General features: G+C 41.7%; 1 protein-coding gene across 1 annotated transcript in view; it reads left to right on the top strand.

The window, feature by feature from the left end:
• plxna1a (plexin A1a) overlaps positions 1 to 23623 on the top strand; it is a 194522-nt gene that overhangs the window by 93034 nt on the left and 77865 nt on the right. The window contains exons 4-9 of the mRNA XM_028409537.1: positions 1943 to 2074; positions 13260 to 13360; positions 15135 to 15258; positions 15435 to 15588; positions 16149 to 16248; positions 22900 to 23014. Of these exons, the coding sequence (XP_028265338.1) occupies positions 1943 to 2074; positions 13260 to 13360; positions 15135 to 15258; positions 15435 to 15588; positions 16149 to 16248; positions 22900 to 23014 (726 nt within the window). The remainder of the gene's footprint in view (positions 1 to 1942; positions 2075 to 13259; positions 13361 to 15134; positions 15259 to 15434; positions 15589 to 16148; positions 16249 to 22899; positions 23015 to 23623) is intronic.

The raw sequence follows: 23623 nt of genomic DNA, 5'->3' as shown, positions 1-23623 counted from the left end.
TCGTCCTGGGAGCCGTGATGAAAGCATATATAATAAGCGCCTTTTAAAAACAGGTAGACAGAGCTTTCATCTTATCGTCTGAGCTTTTTGTTAATAAGTTTCAGAGTGGAGGAACCGGACAAAATGGAAGCATAAAAAAGTCCCAGATGGCTCTGTTGTTCTTCTTCTGTAGCTTTGGATTTAACATGAAGGTCTGAGGGGATTGACTCACTTTTTGACTCGGCCTCAAGTGGCTATTTGAGGAACTGCACTTTCTCGTTAGCTTCCCTTCTTAACTGTGTAGGTCACTGCTTGCTCATGCTCTCGCCGTCTTGGCACCAGCCTGGTAAATCCAATGACCTGTAGGAGTATAGCATGACTAGAGAACATGAATTGTGCTGATGGTTGCATGAGTATCTGTATCTATCGGTTGCTGATTATCTAAAACAGCATCTGTCTGTCACATCCTTAATTGCATGTGTCTGTTTCAGAAACAGCACTTTATAAGTTTAAGTGTTGACTCTTAGTAAAGCCATTAAATGATTGCCGGCTCTATCAAAGTTCCTCACCCCCTGTGAGTGCAGCTGCTTCCTTCTGTGTTTGGACTCACTAAATTCTGGAGTGCAGAGGTCGCAGAAGGAGAGCAGAAACCTGCAGGCTAGCAGACTAGATGAGAATCTACAGTCACCTGCTTCAGTCGGGAGTCCCCTCTGTGCCAGCTGACCTGAATCCCGCTCCAACTGCCCTCTGCCCCGAGCTGTAGGGCAGAGCACGCTCCCTGCTCCTATTACCCCCTGCCTGTTCCGCCACAGTCCTTCACTCATCACAAGCGATATGGCAGCTCAGGGCATGTAGCTGTTTTAGAATGCTCAAATAAAGATTTCTGTGTCTGTCTGTGTGTGTCTGTGCTTCAGAGTGTTAGTGTGAACTTTCCCGTGCTGTTGTTGACAGAGTGAAATCATCAGAGCCAGAAAAACAAAGTGACAAAAGGTCACACTCACTTGACGTCAATAAAAGTTTCAGCTGGTGTGTTCATGTGGGAGTGACTCAGGGGACAGCTAAAACAAATGACCTTTGGACAGTAACAACTGGGGTACACATCTTTCACACACACACACACAACAACAAGAAAACACAGACTTTTGAAAGTCATAAAAACTGACATAGGTCTCAACTTTTCTGAGTCACAGCGCTGTTCTTACACCTCTTAGTGCAGTTTTCCGCTCTCTGTCTCCCACTGAGTAACTCCTAAAAGCTGATTTAACAAAGCACTCGAGTTTTAAAGCCGCTTCCTCTTAAGCAACAAAAGCGCATGCAGTGATGACTGCCTGTCTGCTAATGAACCTTCTGTTGGGAGAAAGATTAAAGAAACTCTGGTAGTGATTTGTTAGATAATAACCACAGACTGTAGAGACCAAGAAGCGCGGAAAGGAGGAGGATAAAAAAAAAAAAACTAAACAAACGTTTGAGCAGATGAACAAAAGAAAGATCCTACAAGGAAGGATTTAATTACAGGAGAAGTGACCTACATATCACTGTAGTTTTGTCAGTAGATCAATTAGTTGTATATAATTGTTTCACCTTTGATAGTGGCACCAGAACAAACAAGTACAATATAAGCAGAAACTGAACTTAATACTTAATAAAAATTTTAAATTAGTACAAATGAATCTCACTGTTTTGTTATGTTGATATTTATATTTTTATGTAAGAAATGTTAGATTACATATGACATACAGTGATTTCTCTCATGGGTAGCTCATCAGAAGTGTCTCCTGATGCCATTCCTGTGATGTAGATTGTCTTGTAAAGATGATATATTGTCTGTGATATTTAAGTTCAGCAGCAGAAAGCATGAGCACTGAAATAATAAGAGATTATAAGTTGGTTCCAGTTATGTGACCTCTGTTTGTATTCCTGATAGAGTAACTCTAAACTAAACTTTTCCTTTGTCCTCTTCCAGATCCTTGTCAACTCCGTTTCCCAGCCTGCCTTGCTGTATGAGAATGTGGGGGTGAGCGAAGGGAGCCCCATCCTGAGAGATCTGCTCTTCAGCCCAGATCACCAGTACTTGTACGCCCTGACAGATAAACAGGTAGGAGAAACAAACCCATGAACCCCCAAAAGTGATTGATGTCACGTTTGTTTTTAGCAAAAATTACATATTTTTCCCTTTTTATTTTGCTTTATACTCTAACTATACTAGTTAGTCATACAGAGGATAGATTCTGTTAAGCAGGTGTAAATGTAATTTGTAGGAATTTCTGGTGAGTCCTTTGAGGGGGTCTTGTACCCCAGGCTGGTATCAGTCTGCTATCAATTACAAAAGCATGCACATGTGTGTTTTTATCTCTATGTCCACTCTTAGATGCATCTTTTACACTTTAACACACACTTTCATAAACACAGTGCTTGCTGAGTGCTCAAACACCCCTCACAGAGTGAAGGTTAGGAAGAGAGAGGAATGATTTATTCAAAACATACACTGGGGGAGCGAGCGATCAAGCTAATTGCATACATACAGGTCACGATTCAGGCAGTATCACACACACACATCTATAGTTATAGTGTTAATTAACGTTATGAATATTAAAATATGCCATATAGAATGAGGCGCCATACTGTCCTTCCACTAGGTGTACAATAACACACAACCTGCCTCTCATATCTCATTCTTACCTCATACATAGTAAAGTACAGTACACACACAACAAAGCGCTCTCCCTCATCTTCTACCTACGACTCTCATAACGATTAATGACCTAGATGTGATAACCTTCAACGAGGCTTCCCCAGTATGTAGACAGTAACTGCTATGTAAGTGCTGTGTAATTTACCAGCGATTAGACTTAATTGACTTCCACGTGTCTGAATGAGCACAGAGAGGAAGTGGAGTGTAACGGATACAAATGGACGGCAGTGATGTGACAAGGGGAAATAAAGCCCTTCGATTATGGATCCAGGAAGCTGGAATTGACTTCTGTTAAGAGATACTGAAATAAATAGCACAACTTTAAGGAGTCCACCCACGCAGTGCTGATTTTGGAAACACACAGAGCATCGAGTGGATTCATAAAGCAGTTTAATTCCCAAATGGATTTATTGTTACACTTACTGGACAAGTTGCAACATTAACAAGATTAAATGTAATAAAAATATATAAAAGCTTTTAAATCAGACAGGTCATCACAAAATCTAAAACGAATAAGGTCATATCTCAACAGAGCTCCTTGCTTTTGGAGACATAAGTACAAAAACACCACGAATCTGTCATCAAAGCTGTAAGACATAAGCCATGATATTGTTTTAGTGTCTGTTTCAGCCAGCAGCTGCTCAGCAGTAGGAAGTAAGTCCATGCTGAGAACATTAGCAGATTTTCCCTTTTAATCCCCGTCACCTGCATTAAAGATAGCTGCTATTGCCCGCAGAAAGTCTTTTTCAATTATTAACGCCTGTGTTTTATTTTTGATGAGCACTGATATGTCCACTACATGTCTGTGCATGTTAGTGCAGTGACAGCAGGGAGGCTTCGCTCCCTCGTAGAAGCCGCAGAGCTTCTTCTTTGACATGATCGGAGGTGACGCTGATACATTTTACAAACTGTAGCTTGAAATAAAGTGCACCGTACAGAGGGAGAAAACCTGGAGAGTAGATGGAGAATATGACTGTAGATCTAAGTAATAAAACTAAAAATAAATGAGATTTATGCCTATATCAAATATTAAGCCAATTTGCCAAGCAAATAGAGGGAGCAAGGGCCCTGTGATGGACTGGTGACCTGTAGATAGCTGGGATAGGCTCCAGCCCCCTGTGACCCTGCACTGCAGGACAAAGCGGGTTCAGATGATGGATGATGTAATGGAGGGAGCAAGGAGAAACTAGCCTGGCCTGTGTTTGTTTGTTTCATCTATACAGAGCTTTTAGAAAACCTTACACATTTATTTTACTTGTAGATTTACTCTCATAGCAGAGCATATACCTCCAACCTACCTGTTGGAGGCTGAGTGCCAGATCAAGTGAAAAGGTGCTAAATGAATCTACATTCCTGAATTCAGCATCCCACTTCTTCACCCTTTAAAAGTGTTGACACTATGCCTTTGCAGGCTGTTTTTGGCTGAAAAACTCTTGAGAATGAGATAACAGATGTATCATGGCCCAAGTTTTCCACTTGGCCAGGCAGTGTAAAAAAATATTGACTTCAACATCTCAGTTCTGGGTTGCTCCTTGTTAAAATTCACTTTGAAAATCACACAATGGTTCCTGCACCATTCACTGTGCATGTAATAGCCAAGTCCCTAGACTTCCTGGAGTTTCTGCTCGTTGCCATGGCAACCTCACAGCAACACTAAGAGTGCAGGAAGTGTTAATTTGTGACCTTTACAAGTGCAAGTAGGAAGTTGTTTTTTTTTATTTTGCACACAGGCTCCCTGGCTGTCTGGCAGTCTGTATGCAAAGCTTAGCTAATACTTGAGTTAATATTCAGTGTACACACCCAGAGTGCTATTGATCTTCTCTCTTTGGACAAAAAGTCTATTTTTAAATGCACGTTTAGGTGTTGGCTACTTCTCTATGAGACCAGTGCTGTGATGAAAATGTTAGTTTTAAATTGCATATTTTCTGTCTACACGAGTTTGTTGCTGTGAAAGTCGAAATTCCATTAATTGACAGAGAGAATAAGATGGAATGACCATCTCTCCGCAGAGATAATGGCCTTTCACTTCTAGAGCTTCAGCACTGACCAAATTCACAGTCCAGTCAGAGAATGAAGCGGAGAAGCAGGGAGAGAGAGTGGGTGAGAGCTGAGAAGGTGGGAAAATATAATTGGTTTGCTGGATATGCTCTGTTCCTCTCTGTGACTCTTCCTGCCTCCTATTTGCAATATTCTTCAGGGTCTGCACGTCTGTCTCTCTCAGATGGAGTGAGTTTGTGGAGTAACTACTCTCCTCGTAGTTGCTTCAGACAGCAGAGAATAGAATAAAACATGAACTTGTGTTCCAGACAGTAAAAGACCAGTGTGTGTGCAGAGCCTTTCTGGCCTGCTGATGAGGAACGTCTTCCTAGCCAGAGGCTGTCTGGACTCCAGATAATGTATCATGGTTAAAGGTCGCCGGCCAAGCTGTGTAAACTTCTGCAGTATCCAAAGTATCCAAAATAAAAACTGTATCCAGTTTCACTCCACGCTGGTTATTATTTTTTTTAACACTGAAGAGCATCAGTGTGGTTAAGTGTATTAATAAAAAGGTGATGGACTCCTCTTTTTCTATTTTTTCTTTCTGGAGTTGCACTTTTGTGCTTGAAAGCAAACACTTGAAAGCATCATGGAGGCCATGGCATCATCATCATCATCACAACTCTGTGCCAACTGAAGGATGTTGAAAAAAGATGGAATGTGTGGCTCAGAGGGCAAAGAGTCACAAGACAAAGCACATCCTAAAAGTCAAAAGTGGTCCTACATTATTTCCTGTTTTCCTCATTACAGATCTATCAAGATGAAAAGATTTTGGTGATGTTAGTTTGGTTTTTGTGGTTTTTGTTTTTTTTTCAGCATAAGCATAAGGTCTTTATTTATTTACTTCCTTATATACTTACAGTGGCTCACTGGTCTTTTCTCAGGTGTATTATAACCTTTCCTCATAGTATACGTGGTCTTTTGAACACAGCTAATCAATTCCAAAGACAATTTATGAGGGGGAGAGGAATTAGGATTTCATGTTGGAGCGATACATTTTTGGTTGTATTCTCCAGAAATCTGAAATAATCTGCTGGTCTGTTGATTTGTATAAGGTTTCCTTGTGAGCAAAGCTCTGCAGCTTATTGATGAAGACTTGAGTCAATTTAAATCTCTTTAACAGAGTCAATTCTAATGATTGGTCTGGCTGATGAAGATTAGTTTGTTGCGTGAGACAATAATGTGTTTATGGTCTGTTTAGACTTAAAGGAGCAGCTTAATAACAATAAAAGTTCACCAGCTTTAGTACTTTGTCCCTTCTTCTAACTAAAAGTTAACTAAAAGTTAAACATTGCTGTTGTGTTGTGTGAGAGGGAAATTGGAGTTGATGTTTTTGGCTAGTCTGGATTTGTTTGGATTTCTTTGCCAAGTGAAAGCTTGTCATACGCATTCTTTCCAATGACGATGACATTCTGAAGTGGTGGTGGGTGTGTCTCCATCCTGTTTGTCCTCTCCTCCCTTTCTTCATCCTTCTCTCCTCGGTGAATAATAGAAATGCCAAGCGATGAGAGCTCAAGCGTCAAAAAAGCCCATTTCCCAGCTTGACAGAACAATTTACCTTTTTCCATATTCACTCGCACATAATTAAAAGTGTCGGATTGGACTACAGCATATAGTCTACATATCCGCGTGGCACCGGTGAGTCACACACAAGCGTGCACGCACACCGAGTGCAAAAACATAAAACTGATTCACCGCGAGAGGAGAGTTTTCGATTAGTGGGCGATAGATTTACACATTGCTCTCTTTGTGTCTTTGCTATATAGACACTCCCTCTCTCTCACACACACAGGCAGTGCCTCACTGTGTTCTTCTCTCTTCACGTGTCTCTGTCTGCCTCTAGATTTTGGTCTGTCTCTGTCTGGCCAGTGATATCACATCATTTTTGTGCTCATAAAAATGGCACTAAATCAATTTTATCACTGCTGTTGTTTCCTCGTTACAACGTTAAAATTGTCCCAATCTAATAAAAACAGTTGGGTAAAAGAGATTTTTCATCCTGTCATCGGTGCCTGTTGTTGACGTCACAGACAGAAATGTTTCTTGTCCCTATGGATGACATCACCTAATTGCTTTAAAGTAAGTGACTAAGTGGCTTACAGCTCGTGATCTATTGATTTCCTCTGTACCTTTGTACCGCATTACTTACTCATCGTATAATCAGTAGCGTTGTTTCTAATGTGCAGCTATGAGGTGCGTCTTCTTGTCACTTATCCCATGACATAACAAGCTTTTCTTTAAGGTCAGTACACATAGAGCGTGATGACGTTTTGACTCGTCATCTTGTATTTGTGCGCTCGCCGTCTGATCTTTCCTCCGTACCGCCATTGACCACATTTGCACCGCTGAACTCGGAAGGGTTGAGGTCATGCCTCTCCACTAGTAAAACATCTTCTTAAGGTGACCCCTGGTAACGGGGGAACGGCCTCGCCCCTTTGCCTCCGCGAGGCTGCTCAGACAGTGCCATGATAGTCTGATGATGTACCTCCATGTATTGATTTAGCTACAGTACAGAAATGTTACTGAGCCTTACTGTACTGTACAGCACGGTGGAGAAACCTTACCCCTGGCATGACTTCAGAGAGGGCTCATATTCAATTCACTCAGCATTTACAGCACTTGGAGGTCAGGAGAGGAAAAAAAAAAAAAACTGCCGTACGCTCCTTTTAAAGCACTTTCTTTGGTGTTTGTCCAACTTTGAAGTTGCTAAAAAAATGTTAGTGAAGACAGGGACGCAGGAGAATAATGAGGAGAGGATGCAGGGATCTCCTGGAAGTGCCCTTGGCCCTGTCAGATAATTGGAGAGTGTCTTAGCATTTCTTGTTTTTTTTTTGTTTTTTGCATGGGTAAGTTGAGTTTTATTGCTTATAGACATTTCTAGCAGAGGACAACAGTGAATATTGTTGTTCAAGTCTCTTTGACACAAAAGTCCTTAAAGGCTCCTTAAAGTTCAACACTTGACTTTTTAGAGGCAGTATTAGTCCCTTCGGGTTTTGTTGAGTAAGTTTGACAAGTTTTTTTTTTGCTATTTTGCAAAATGTATGGCTGCAAACAGCTGTTTTGAAAAACAGCATATGTAAAGTTGACAACAGTATGCTGCAGGAATGTGTTGATAGTTGCTGTGTGCTCATTAGCACACCATGTGGAGCTTATTGTGTGTGTGTGTGTGTGTGTTTTTTTGCCTTTCTTCAGAGCTGGACTTCAGTGTTTTCTCCTCATGATGGTCCTGTGGCTAGTTTTCTGTGATTAACACACACAAAAATGCATTTGAACATACTGCATGTGAGAAAAGTGGTCATCAGCTTGAATAATGCCACCTTGTCCTTTCCTTGCTTACATACAAAGAGAGACACATACAGACACTTCGGCTGGCTGTCTGTCGCTGAAGGCACAGAGATGAGTGATCGGGATGATCAGGATGTGATTTGTGACACAGGCAGAGGAACAGCGTGACTTGGGTTTAGAACAGGAAATGAGCCAAAGTTGATTTGTGAAAGACCTAAACTGGCTGACTGTGAATATGAGATGAAGAGAGAATGTTAAGAAGGACTTGTGGGAGCATTTTTGCATGTTTGAATGGACGTGCAGATGTTATAAATCCTTTAATTACAGTTAAGAAAACAGTTATTTGCCTTTAAGAATTGGATAATAAAATATACCACACTTGTATTCTATATGTGCAGACTACATCTGCTAAACCGTTAGCTTAGTATAAAAATTACCAGCTAGAATCGCACTAGCATGTTGTAGCACCCAGAGACTGTGGCCTCCTCGTGGCTGACATGTTTACATATTTGTAAGTGGATGGGCCAAAATTTGGCCTCATCATGGCACATTGGCTTTTTTCTTGTTGTTTTATGTACATCTTGATTAAAAAGGTACCTTTAGAACTAAATAGTTTGTTTTAGTAACATTAACTGCCTGTCTGTAATTGTAGCTGCATTTTTAATTATTTAAGTGGCAAAAAAATGCCACAATTAATACCTTCAAATATTCCAACACTTGTTTTTTTGGCTCTTCTTCACACACAGGGTGTTGGCATCAAACCATGCGGTGCGCCCAGTGTAATCTTAGCTGCATCTAAACAATACAGAACAGTAATCTTACATAAAACAATTTGCCGTCTCCCCCGGTGACACAAAAAAGAAACATGACAAAGAGAAACCTGTTAGAGTTTTATTTTCCTGTCACAGCCTGTGGATTTGAACCTGCTTTATAACGTCCTCCTCGTGTTCTTATTGTTGGGATAAGGTGTACTGATTAGAGGGAGCTTATGGGAATATAAAAGTACTTTAAAAGGAGAAAGATGGATAGATCTCCTGCTTACACGAGCCAGTATTTCTTCCCTGTCTGTCTTTCCACCAGAGGTTGTCACTTTCTGTGATCTATGGCCTCATTTACTCTGTGTTTTGGTATGTCCAGCCAGATTTAAGACAGATGAGGACTAAACTGAAAGAAAAAAAGGAAGAAAATGCATAAAAAATCTTAATAAAAGGACAAAAAAAAAGCATATCACGCAGTTGTTTCGATGCCAGTACAGTGTTTCGTTGTTAATAATATGTATTTGTTTGTGTAATATCAGGTGTCTGTGACATTTTGAAGTTGCACTGATGCTCTTTATGCTCAAATATTTTCATCAGTCTGGGTATATATTGCTCGAAATTGCATATCAGCACGCGCACACGTTGCTGGTTACACTTGAGAATTTTGTAGCCTATGCAGACTCAGAATCTGGCTTGCTGGCATAATAAGCCATCCATCAGCCTATTGTGTAGTGATAGCACCTTATATTCTTTCCCCATATTATACAGATGGGACAATTACAGCTATAGGCCTATAGCAGCAGCTAGCTGGGACAAAAAAGAAGGGGCCCCATATGTGGAATGAAATATCAGTCGCAATTACATTTGTGTCTCTCTCATCCATCCTGCATTGCACATTCCCACCCCCTCTCTGTCGACCCCCCCCCCCCCCCCCCCCCCCCACACACACACACACACACACACACACACACACACACACATCACCTCCACCCCCCCTCGTACTCCTCTCATCTGCCACTAGGCAAATTAAGAGCCTCTCTATCATGACCCAAATGAGAGAGGCTCATTTGTAGCTGTTATTTATTTGTAATAACCCCCCCCCCCCCCCCATCCCTCACTCCTCAATATTTCCTCTGCCATCCCTCCCTCTCTTCAACTCTGGACAAACAACAGAAATGTAAAAATCATGCAAAAAAGCTTTTTTTTTTTTAAATCCACAACTGTCCATGATCAGCTAAAGACTAAAATGAATGGTTAAAATGGACATTTTCCCCTCTGTGATCGCATTCTTTCTGTCTTCCTCTACCTCTATCCTCCCGCTTTCCACGGCACCCCCCCCCCCCCCCCTCCCTTTGCCTCCTTCCACTGTCCGCAGATGGATGTGTTTCCCTCTAGAGCAGCAAATAGGCCGGGGATGAAAATGCCATATTTAATATAAATAGGTGATTCTCACTTACTTACTGCGTCTCTCACAAACACACACACACACACACACACACTCTCCCTAGCCACCTCAATAAGACAAAGAGTCTTTGGCTGAGCATCTCTCGTTTCCCATCCCATTATCTGTTTTCTAAAACTCAATAATTGAACTGTTCCATTGGAATACATCATCTGGCCCACTATCACAATGCCCCATTGAATAAACTTCTCTCCCTGGCTATTGTGCCTGAGTGTGACATGTTTTTTTTTTCCTTCTCCCTTCATAGATAGGCTGTGTTAGTAGCGTGGTATTTGTCCAGGCGCGAGTAATGACTGCAATTTACTGTTATTTGGTGTCCTGTAAAGAGGCCTGTGCCTGGTAATGGTAGCATTATAATAGTTATCAGACACAGGTTACTATTACCATGCTATGAATCTGCCATAAGCCATTGTGTCCAACTGTATATTAGAGTGACACAGGAGGAGGAGACATACAGTCTGTGGGCGAAATGCAGACGTGTGCTGTTTGTATGAGAATGCAGCTTGAAATGGCATCATATAGGGATAAACAACGAGAATAAGCCAGATGGCTCTCCATCATATGTGTCCATTCTTTTCTGTAGTTTCCAACATTGTTTTGGAGTTCTTGTACTGGAAGGATTGGGTAACATGGCAGAGCTCCCAGACCAATTTATTTTTTCTGATCATTTCAAAGAATAAAACTTTTCAGCAAGTCTTTGAGGCTGCACTCCAGCACAGCCGCACTTCCAAGTAAACGCTAACGTCAGCATGCTAACATGCTGTTTTTTGTTGTTGCAAGAATTAAATTCTCCATCTTGCAGGCAAACTTTTGCTAATTAGCATGATTATTAGCTCATCACTTCTGTGAATGAAGATGACCAGGATGACTGAGAAGCTTTATCAATTGATGCGATTGATGCAATTGTTTAACCAGCCACAGATTCTCTGCATATGTGCGAGAATATGTGCAAGTAGGTGCCTCATGGAGTGTGATTTATAACATTTGTAGCATCACTGAGGATGGAGACCAGCTGTAAAAAAATATCAGCTAAAATAAACAACAATAAACAAAACACACACAGTTTTCTTGCTTTTATAGAAAGATGAAGAGCTCTGATTTAACAAAACAGGGTGTTGGACATTTTGAAGTACCAACATATGCATTTGTGTCTGATCAATTATGGAGCACCTGTTAAGGTATAAGACATGAGAAAAGCATGGTTTAGTGTTTGAAGTTTGATAAGTAAAGAAAGAAATGGTGCCATGGCAGTACCTTCCTCTTTGAACATTTCTATACCGCTGTGCCTGCAGCTGCCATTAGAATTCACCCTCACCACCTTCCAGCTCACCTGGTGTGCCTCCTGCCTCTGCAGTGTTATTGATGTCGTACTCCACCTAACTGAGGCAGCTGGAGGTGTGTGTGTGTGTGTGTGTGAGAGAGAGAGAGAGAGAGAGAGAGAACATGTCTTGGGTGGTCAGTGAAGTATTTAAGAATTTAACAACTGCCCTAGAAAACTTGTCTCAAACTCTCAATTTGGTTCAAATAGTCACTTTCTCACTAGTGTGTGTGTGTGTGTGTGTGTGTTTGCCTGAGGCAGTTTGCTGTCTGCCAATCCTCCTGTCAGGCAAACAGCATCCAGCAAGTTGAGATAAAACATACGGATGTGGAAGTTTTGGATATTTGAGAGTCCATATTTGCACAGGTATAATTAAAGAATTCCAAAGTGCTCTCTTAAAGGATAATTCTGTGATTTTGTGAATCTGACAGCTTGGAAGAAAATCAGGGTAACATTCTTCTTGATAATCTATAACAGATGGTGGAAATGGTGATGCAGGCTGTATCTGTATGATGATATATGTGGATAATGATAAATCCTATCTACCTCACACTGATGTTCAAATACCTGTGTGGGAGACAGGCATATTTGGACAATATTGCTCGGAAAGTTTTATCTTATCTTAGTCTTGCAGACACATAGATGGCAGCTGATGGAGATTTAGCAGACAAAAGGAGTCATTCTTGATGTTTGTCTTAATGGTTTTAAAGTACAATCCACAGTCACTCCTCTTATATTCTCATGCAGATGTCAGTGAACAATATAAATGGTTCAGCTCAGACGACACTTCCTGTTATATCCATCCATCCTCCAAAACCACTTAGTCCACCAGGATTAGAGTGGCAAACCCTTCTCCACCACACCTCCCAGGAAAAAAAATCCCTAGTCAGTAGCTATAGTCACTAGCCAGGATCTGGTTTTGGCCTCAGGGCCTACGCTCAGCTGGCTGTGTCTGCTCCTCTCAATGTCCTCCTTCACTTTCTCCGCTCCCAGATTACATTACATTTCATTACCTAAAATTCAGGACTATAGCTGAGGTTAGGGCCTTAAACCATAAACCCTCTTCCCCACACTAATCTGTGGTTTAGTGCCTGCATCACTGTAGAAGCTGCACCCTGCCATTAGATACTTCCACTCCTCCACCCATTTACCTGGATGAAGTTTCCATCGACTGGCCAACATTGCCATTTCTCTAACAGTGTTGCAAGCTAAAAAGTATACTGCCTCAAACTCAAGTGGGAATTAGCATAATGATCCGATTAGTTTGTCTTATCTAAGGATCTGCGTTATAAGTCAATTACAAAAAAGTTCAGTTCTTAGGCGTCAAAGAAGAAAAATGATAAATGCGCTTAACACATAAAGGTTTGCATCATTGTTCTCTGATCCACTGGTGATCTGTGGGAAGTACACTACACAGTATAATAAAGAGACAGATTTGTTAGATTGTGTGTGTTTACATGTTTGTAAGCCTCTACTTTTGCCCCTCTGGCTTGCGTTGTGCACAGCAGTATGGAGTTGTAAGCAGCACCTTCAGAGCTGTTTATCTCTGATAGTCACAGTGTGCTTGTTACTTTAATCTCATGTTCCAGACGCCGGACACCTCCGGTAGATCCTGTTTATACTAGCCCTGTATGGTAAAGCTGTTTGAAGGCGGTGTAAACAGGGATTCTGTGCAACATTAACCCAGTGTGTGTGTGTGTGTGTGTGTATGTGTTGTTTTTCTTCCAGGTTACTCGTGTACCAGTGGAGAGCTGTGAGCAGTACACTTCCTGTGGAGCCTGTCTGGGATCAGGAGACCCTCACTGTGGCTGGTGTGTGCTACATAATGTGTAAGTACACTGCTTTGTATAAATGCAGTAAATTGGTTATTCTTGACCTGATACAACTGTGTTTTTAAGAGAGCAGGGAAACCTTTCTGCATTGTGATCTAGCAAATTCAACCTGAAATTCACGGCAGCCATGATTCAGCTTCTGTTAGTTGGTTGCTGCTGTCTTCCTGTAGCTCAGGTTATGGATAGTCTGAGCTGTGCATGGTGTTCAGTGCAAAGCTTAACCCCAACAGGGATTGTTTCAGAATCAGAGCGCTTCTGAGCACAGTTTCAAGATCATGTAAGAACCACAAGATCACAAGAGACTGGCAAACAAATGAGAGGCGTCTTTGCCTGCTTCATCCATGATGGCTTATCTGTGACCTTCCTCCGCTGCTCATGGCTTAATGGCGATGTTAGTAATTCGATGTACGGTGCGTGCCAGTGAGTCAGCAGAGCAGGTGCGAGTTAGTTTCTGGGATGCTCAGAAAACACACATACATCTGGTGGGAAGGCAAATCAACTATGGTGTCCAGTGGCTGTAACCTCTTGCAAGGCTCCACAGCTGTTGCATTGCATGTTGTGTATTGTGTGTTAAAAAATAGATCATTCATTCAGCCCACAGAAACGCATTGTTTCTTACCTGTGTACGCTTGGCTAGTTGCTGCATCAAGTGGCCACGCTTGGAGAAATGATTGGACCAAACACACCCTAAGCAGCATCACATCAGTTGCAGAAGCATTAGCTGCTCTTTGGCTATTTGACCCAAACTTCATTGGAGTCAAACTGACCCCTCTATATGCCAAGCAGCATTAGTTTCCAATTGATTCTCTAAGGACGTAGTAGGTACTCAGGAAATTAGCCTTTTCTCCACAGTGGCCGTAAACTCCGTTCTGCTAATTCAGTCAGAAACAGTTGTGCTAAGGAATTGACCATTTATATCTAATTAAATAGTTGAATGTAGTGGGAAAAAGGTTCTGCTCTCTAAGGAAGCTCTCAAAGCAGTGATGCTGGGAGTTCTAATTCCCCTTCACAAATACATAGCAGTAGCAGTAATTAGACATTAGAGCTTCATTAAATCAATGATAAAGGTTTAGCAGAGAGGGAAAAAAAGTTGGGCTGAAGAAAAAAAAAACTGCGGCACCAAATGACATTTGTGGTATTTCACTGGAAGATTGTTCAGGTCTTGAAGGCCTGCCTTAATATGATTGGTCAGCTGGTCGCCAAGCAGCTGATGAATGAGCCACTGATTGTGAAGCATGAATGAGCAGCTGGTGCTTTTCAGCTAATGCAAGTGCAGTGTCAGTGCTCTGCCTGAACTAATGCCACGCTCTATTTGTTTTTACGCTCTGCTAGTATGTTGGACTTCCTGCTTGACTGTTGGGATTCTTTGTTACTCATAATGGTGAAGTGGTGAAGTACTTATCAGCACTTAACTATAGATAATACTGATTAATGCAAACCTCAGTTACATAATACTTCTCTTGTAGACAATACAAGATGTGATTACATCACAGCTCAGTGTAAAAAATTCAGAATGTGAGATCACACTATATGCTGTGTTCAGTCCTTTGACTGTGCACCTTTCTAATTTACTTCTAATTTCCATGCATCCGTGCACATACTGATAAACAGACCCTCTGCCTGAAATTCAGCATCCCGGGGTTGTTGAATAAATAATGTATATCAACAACCTGGGATGTCTACAGCTAAAGCTGCAATCTGATCATCATACCATGCAACTCCAACAGGAGTCATTTAATACGGAGGTTTTCCTGTTATTCTCCATTTCAAGATGTTCGCGGAAGGATCGGTGCGAGCGAGCAGAGGAGCCTCAGCGTTTCACCACCAGAGTAGAACAGTGCGTCCGTCTGGCTGTCCAACCTGACACAGTCTCCGTCACCATGTCAGAAGTGCAGGTACTGGCATCTTTTTAAATGCATAAATTGACCAAAAGTGGAAAAGCTTTCAGCTAAAAATGAGGTTATGAGTTGCATATCTGAGCAGCAGTTTTTTTGCTGTGGGCCTATAATGAAGTATATTGATTTAAATTTCTGTTGTACTACATCTTATTTTTTTTCATCCTTCTTCCTAGTTGGTGCTTCAGGCACAGAACGTGCCCAGTCTGTCTGCGGGAGTGAACTGCTCCTTTGAGGACTATATAGAGACAGAAGGACGCATCTACAGTGGACGGATATTCTGCCTGTCACCGTCTACAAAAGAGGTCGCGCCCATCACACGTGACCAGGGTAACGAGAAATGCAAAAAAAAAATCAAATCTATAATTAGTGAAGTAGCAAGAAAGCAACCAAAGCAAGTTTTCTTTTTTTTGCTCATTGTTGAAAGTGAAATGAAGAGTAGGTGTAAGTTAGTTGAACACTTGCTGGTAAATTGCAATAGCAAGCTGCCTATTAGCCTGTTAGCAACGTGAGACATTCTGCTCCTTAACTGCTCTAATTTCTTTGCCATAATCAAAATTAGAATCTGCAGATTTACCCCCCATGGATGTATGAATGTGGACAGTTTCCCTCCAAAGAGTAACAAATGGTATTGATTGGAGCAGAGTATTGATTCTGCTGGAGGCCCTGTTTACAGAAACAATGTAGCTCCAAAATGCCAGCAATGCAGGAAATGAGAAGATATCACCCAAAGTGAGGCCGCTAACATTTCAGTGCACATTGTCTAGGATCAGACACAATCCTGGGGGTCGTTAAACATTTTCCACACACATTAACTAGATGCAATTAATGCACCAAAGAAAAACATACAGTACACTACTACACTACAACGTGTTTGTGATTCATTGCAGGCGACCGACGTGTCATAAAGTTGTACCTGAAGTCGAAGGAGACAGGGAAGAAGTTTGCCAGCGTGGACTTTGTTTTCTACAACTGCAGCGTCCACCAGTCGTAAGTTTATGTATTTATTTATTTTAAATATATACTGTGTGATTGTTAATGTGCTGTTTCAGATAAACCATGTTATTACCCAGCCAGCAAGATGCATACTAGTGAAAAGTAAAGATCGATAAAAGACTGACCTGGGTTATTTACCAAAGGCAACAGTGCTAAAATATTGGCATGCAAATAATTTATACAATGCAGAATACTGAGAACAGCAGGCGACCTCTGCTAATTCACTATTCAATGTATTCAAGCTTTTTACAAATCAATTAGTTAATTAAATCTCAAGCAATGAAGCGACTACTGGTGAGTGAAATAATAAATCCATTCCTAACCATGCAAGACCTTCCAAAAGCAGCCGAGCTGGGAAGGCTAATATGCATCAGCCATGTTCCCTGGAAATGAATTATCCCTAATTTAAATATAGGAATTCTGATTGGTTGGAGAGCAGCTTTTACATGTTTTTGTTGCTATGCGTGGCTAAGTCTGGTGTTTAAGAGAAAGTAGCTGTGCTAGGAGGCGGAAGGAAGAGGGAAAGCTGCAGATTGATTTATTTTAGCTGGCGGGAATGGTACTTTATGTTTATGACACCACATCAGATGTTGTTGTTTTAACCAATCAAAATCTTAAGATTTGACATTCAATATGTACAGCCATAGTTCACTTTCTGTGAATCCTATCCACAGTGTGAGGCACTTAAAACAATCTGAGCCTGTCAGTGGTAATAACAAGTACCGAAAAAAGATATTTTTTTTCATACCAGTGAAGTAGATCTTTATTTGAAGTCTTACTAAGAGAGGAGTGGAAGATTAGAGTGGGAGTAGACACAGCAGCAGCGAGATCAGTCTGATAATGAATGAAGAATGTGTTCCTAATTGCCCTGCCTTGTTAAATAAAGGTTAAATGAAAATAAATAAAATGTTATTCGCTAAATGACTCTTGGCTGCTGCCCTGAAGTCGCTGAGTGGGATTCACTGCCCACGGTCTATAGCTCTCTGTCTCACTCTAGTCTCCTCCACCTGGCACCAACTTGCATCTGGCATTTAGGTATCTGCACTTTGTGTCAATACACCTGAAATGAAAGTGCATCCGCCGTATGCTTGAAGTGGATTTCTGTCTCTCTTCTTCTTCTAATGTATTCTTCATTTAAATAGCATCAAATAAGAATAACCAGCTGATGATGTGCACACTCCCTGCCTTTACTTACCCATCTTGAATTGCATCCAACCACACAGTGCCGTCCCTGTAGTGGTACTGTGGCAGTTTCATGCAGATCTTGCAGGCTGTGCACAGCTCCATGGTTTAAGACTTGATCACCAGCCAATAAACTGCCCTTTCCATGCCTAGTAGGGGGGGCTGGTTTCCATTTTCTAGGGTACACTTGCTTTTACGCTAATATAATAAGGTGCATGGAAGTGCTCTCAGTCTGGTCCCTTTCCCTTGGACTGCAATGGGAGACCACACCAGCCTCTCACCCTGGCACCTATCCTTTAGATGTTAAGCAGGCATGTCCAGCTGGACTCTAACTCACAGGAGGGATTACATATCTCATGTGGCCTCAGGGCACCTCCAGGAGAAAACACTGCAAGAGAGAAGCACATTTGGACCACCCTGCTTAACCCCTGCTGTCACCACAATAGGTGCTTGTTAGTACTACCACAGTATAGAGTGTTTTATTCCTGTTTACACCTGTTGATTGGACATGTGTATTTAAAGACGGTGTAAAGATAGTGTGGATGTAATGTAGGCTGTTGTTTCTCTGTTCAGAATACTACACTACAACATAAATTGTTGCCTTTAATTCCTTGATCCCCATCTTTATTAGCAACTAGTAATAAAAGGTGTAAAGTGCATTTCTCCAGCCACCATTCTTCCCTCATGGCCCCTTTTTTTCCCTCGTTCCTCTCTTCCCACCTTTCTCTTGTCTGCCTATTAGTTCCTCCTCTCCCATTCCTCACTTTAGTCCCCGGGCCCCAACCCCTCTTAGCCCCCTCTCCACCCCACCCCCCCATTCCTCCCCCTTCCCTTCCTTTTCTTGCCACTCTCTCGTTCATCAAGCCCATTTATTGCTTTGCACTCTTCTCTTGGCCCTGCATATATCTGCATAGTAATAGGCTGTTAATTAGCTGTAGCCGGGACACCTGTGTGGAGATGGTCCTAATGGAGTGGGCTTATAGAGAGAGCTCACCTGGGCCACTTCTCAGGGCCTCCAGGCCTAGTTCAATGGCTTTGATTCCTTTTGTGTGTGTGCGTAGTACAAAGCATGCAGGATGTGTCAAAGTAATTGTAGGAAAGAGAACTGCAGCAACTATTTGTGTGCACGGATGACACACATGTGCGTGTTTACTCATTTGCGTGTGGGTGTGTGTTTATGTGCACCATGATTAAGTAGCCCACCTAGTCCTCCTCTTATCTGCTGCATAAACAGGTCTGCCGCTGTTTGAGCCTTTGATGTTGGCTTTGCTAGCCCCCTCAGGACTCTGCAGGACCGTACAACTACAGTTCAGCTCTTACCACAGCAGCTGTAACATAAACCCTCCTATTATACACCACTCCCCCCCATTCACCGCCACCTCTCACCTCAAAATCTTTAACCTCCGCCTGTAGGAAGCCGAGCGCTGATAATGGAGTCATCCTCGTGGGCGTGGTGGGTGGGTGGATGCACAGAGCTGACTCGCAAACAGCACTGTATCAGCACAGATGCACAGGCAGCAGTCTGCAGGCGAGCACCCAGACGGGCTCATGTGCAGCCTCGAAGCACCGGCTGATACAGCACCAGTCGAACGCACGCATGCACACAGACACAGGTGCGCGCACAGTCAGAAAGACAGAAGGCGCAGACTTGGCACAACAAATTATGCTGTGAGCTATTTACATACGCTCTTACAATATTGGAAATTTGCATTAAAAAGAGGGTTGGAATAGTTTAATTGAGCATGTGGGAGGAGGAGTAATGCATCTTTAAAGAGTGCAGTAGAAACAAACCGGAGGGAGAGCACCAGAGGGTGGAGTGTGGATTGTGGTAGTAAAAACTCACATTCCCTGCTGAAGAGGGGAAAAAAAGACAACAGAAAAGAAGGGAGAGAAGGATATTTAAAGCAGTGTTTGAGCGAATGAGACAGAGTTTGTGCCCATTGTGTCAGGAATAATGCGCCCCACACAGCTAAAAGGTTAGTGCCCGAGCCTCAGGCCACCATGACCATTTCAATATGAAAGGGCTGAAATCTATGCAGTGAAAAGAAGCACTCAAGGGAGGGGAGCAGCCAACTCTCCAGCCCCCAGGAATGGCTATCACTTCCAGGCAAAGCTTTTGCTGTCACCCCCTTCTGGATTCACTGGTAACTTTTGGCCTTGTGTTGTGAGAAACAGTTTTAAGTGATTACATCACGCACACACACACAAATCAAATTTCCAATGAATGAACTGATTTCACTAAATTAAACTTGCTGCTTTTGGACATCACTATGACAAGAGGCAGCAATGTCCTCTAATGACTCCTCACTTTGGATTTTTATACGATGAAATGCACTGAGGCGCATATTTGGATCACTTAGCACAGCCAGTCTTAGCTTTGTTTGGAGCACTTTACCCTTCAAAACTAACAAAAAAAGTTTGTGAGTGGCAGTGATGAAATTTGACAATTTTACACTTAAATTTGTTTTTACTTTTGGTAAGTCTGGTTTGCCTCTTTTTACAGTTCTGTTTCTCAGATATAATTTCTTTCTTTCTTTATTTTATGCATTTATATAAAACACTAATTAAAACACAATTGCAGCTTTTTATGTTTCTTTATCCACATTGACCAGAATTAGCCTAAACGAACATACGATCAGTCGCTCCTTTCATATACGCTATTGCTCGCATATCAACAGCTTTGTACCATCGATCCAGCCTCACCAGAACAGAAGCTGGAGAGGATGAAAAGGCGTTTGACCCGGCTCTGTTGCTAGGCCTTGTTAAATAGCAGGGGATTTTATCGACTACATTGCAGCAGCGCAGCCACTTACCCAAGCCAGTTGTCTAAGCCATTGACAGCTCTACTGTCGGACAAGTCTCCACTGCCCAGGTGACCCAGAGGAGAGTCTTGATGTCGACATGGGTGACAGCTTGTGTGTATAAGTTTGTCTCAGTCTGTGAGTTAGTGTGTTATTGTAGTCATGAGTGTGCATACACACACTCCTGTGTGTGCATGCACGCATCCCTGCGAGGGGGAATCGATAAACCCTGGGGTTAATAGCGAGGAGGAACTGGCTCACTAGCTCTACTAACAAACATCAGACTGTTAGCATAACCTCAATCCTGCCTTCTCCCCATGGAGATCCACTGTCATTGATTATAAAACTCACACTGCAGTTTCAGGCTTGTCTCACTGGCTTATCTCTGAGTATATGAAGCCTCCGCTGCCATTCTGTCACACCAGCACAGGCGATTTAGGAGTTAACCCTCCAAAATCTGAATAAACCAAGGACAGAAGGACAAAGACAGTGCAAGGATTAGACTGAAATCCAATTTAAAGTCAGTCTTTCCGGCAGCGGGGTGGCATTGTGAGCTGAGCAATTGTCCTTCAGTTTGGAGGACCCGGGTTTTAAACCCCGGTGGTGGCTTATTATGGTGGTGTTTTTGCACTAGGCTTGTCAGAGATCACTTCTCAAGTCAAACAGTGGATGATTCTTCTTTGTTGGGGCCTAAATTACAGAATTTCCATGTATTGTATACAGACTGAATCTCTGTCACTGATAGCTTAATGTGCATCACTGTGCTTACATGGTGCTATATTTCTGCAACACCGAAACAGCAAGCTAAAATGGGCTTAAAAGTTCAAAAGAAGCTTGAACTGAGCGATTGATGAATAAAAAAGGACCCCACAGGTAAAGCGTCAGTTCTCTGGGTGGATGCGAGTTGGAAAGCAGTGACGGGTGTTGTAGGAGGCCTGAATGAGTACAGTGACAGCATGAGAGGGAAGATTGACGTAACGTGTAATTAGAACTTTTAATGAAGCTGTTAAGTGACATTAAGTGGCATAATGACTACAAAGCCAGAACTTGTTTTAAGTAAAATCATTTTTAACACATTTACTTCTGTCAGCCTCTGTTTTTATTATTTTTATTTTTTAACTTGGTTTGCAGCATGAATGTCTTCTTTCCCTCACACCCTGCATTAAAATAAAAGAATATGACAACAAAGATTATAAAGTGGAGACTTTGTTTCCTCCTGTGGGTGTCAGATGATTGACAGAAAGCAGAGTGTAATCTCATACAGCACTGATATGGAAACACATGAGGAAAGTCTGACCAAGCTCAGACTTTGAGGAAAATAAAGTTTCCGTCTTTTATTAACAACTTATTTCATATTACCAAACAAAAACATTGCTTCTTTGTGGCAGCCATGATAGCCTTGTTTTTGTTTGGTAATATTGTTGTTTGGTATATATATATATATATATATATATATATATATATATATATATATATATATATTCATTTTGCTTCCTCAACTCCTAAGAAATAAAAAAAACAAATGTTATATAAAAACAGCTTATCTTGGTCTGCCAGCTTAGTTCACTGTAAGCCTTCAAGCATGGAGAATAGGAAGGGAGGAGTGGATCACCATGGATTCCTTCCTGCTGTCTCTCTGCTGTTTTCAGCATCCGCCTTGGCCTTGCTGACAGCTGGAATAAAGTCCTAAAATGCAAGGCCGCAGTTACTCGTAAACCCAATGTGATTTCGAAACATTGGACATATTGGGACTGCGTTATTGTGTGTCCCCCTTGATGAATGTTTTGTTTTGATGTGCGGCAGCTGTTCTCAGCACATTAAAATCAATATATTTCAGGTTGATAGGGGTTATCATAAAGACCAGATGATGTTCTACTGTCTCTCTTTACACTCTAGTGAAACAGTGAGTTTGCTGAAGATATGACTTACTCTTGTATATTAGTAAATGTTAGTAAAATTTAAGGTGACAAAACAAAGTTTAAGTTTGTTAGCAAACACTACTCTAGCTTATTTTCCTAACACTAAGCTGTATTCTCACCCATCAACAGAATATTTAACTCCAAAATGTATATATGTGTGTATATAAGTTATGTCACACAATTCATATCACACTGTTACATGAACTTGCTTTTATACTACAACACTCAAATTATTAAACAAATTAGCAACTGAACTATTTAAAACTTCTTTGTGGCACTTCATAACTTTAAGTACTTAAAAAAACAAACATCCAGCGTCTTCTTTTTGATATAATTTCTGTATATTTGTGTTTCTCTACTTTTTAGTGACATTTCAACATTTAACAATTATTTCACTTGTGCTTCTTGTCATCATCTGAGACCTTTCCAACTTTTAACAACAATTGCCAAGGCTATTACTGAAAATGTAGACCTTATGATGCATCGCCTCAGAAAGTTTTTACTTAAGCCTATTTGTGGTACTGTTTCAAGCTCAAAGGTGCAAGAGGGTGGCCTGTGACGAGAGCAATATGGGCTTGGTTTTCCCTAACGTGCCATGATTTCTAATGGCAATACAACTTTGTCTCTAGAGGTTCTAATGATAGATAGATATCTTCAAAAGTGTTGAAGAATGTAAAATTATGCCTTACACCTATACTTTCTAATGTCTGATCCTCTTTCTCCCTCATCCTCACTGTCTTCAGGTGTCTTTCCTGTGTTAATGGAAACTTCCCCTGTCACTGGTGCAAATATCGCCACATGTGCACACAGGATGCCAGCGACTGCTCCTTCCAGGAGGGACGAGTCAACACCTCTGAGGTGAGCATGCACACACACACACACACATAAAAAAGCTTGGATGACTACATGTAGTTGAACATGCTCTCACACACTCACTCACAAAGACTCAAAAGCACCCCCTTACGAGCTTCACAAAGCAACACATGAATACATTTATGAGCGATAATGCCACGCAGCACACCAGCATGTATGGTGGCATAGTAATGCGAAGACTGCAGCTGGGACCTGCACACCATCAGAGTGAGTGTATGATTGAGTGCTGCTGTGAGTGGCCCAGCAGCAGCTGTTGTACTCTAAGCAGCCCTGGATTTATTCACTTATACACAAGTTGGGGTGAATGAGTATGCAAATGGTAGCCGCCGTCCCAAATGTTAGATTTGCATGAAAACCCTCATCCATCCGCGAGCTTTCACAGTCCCTCCATCTCTATCGAGTTCTCTAATTCTCAGAAATTCACGCTAACAAACACAAATAAACAGCGTCTCCAGAAAGTAATGCAATTTATATCTCATCCTCTCCTTTTTCCCTCTTTGTTAGACTGAAAGTCTCTATGTTTCATACACTCAAACACACCCATCCGCTATTTCCTCTCTCCTATCTTTCTATATAATGTGTGTGTGTATGTGT

Source organism: Parambassis ranga, chromosome 7 (genome assembly GCF_900634625.1).
Source record: "Parambassis ranga chromosome 7, fParRan2.1, whole genome shotgun sequence".
NCBI lineage: Eukaryota > Metazoa > Chordata > Actinopteri > Ambassidae > Parambassis > Parambassis ranga.
Note: the sequence above shows the minus strand (reverse complement) of the source record. Positions and strands in the feature narration are given on the sequence as shown.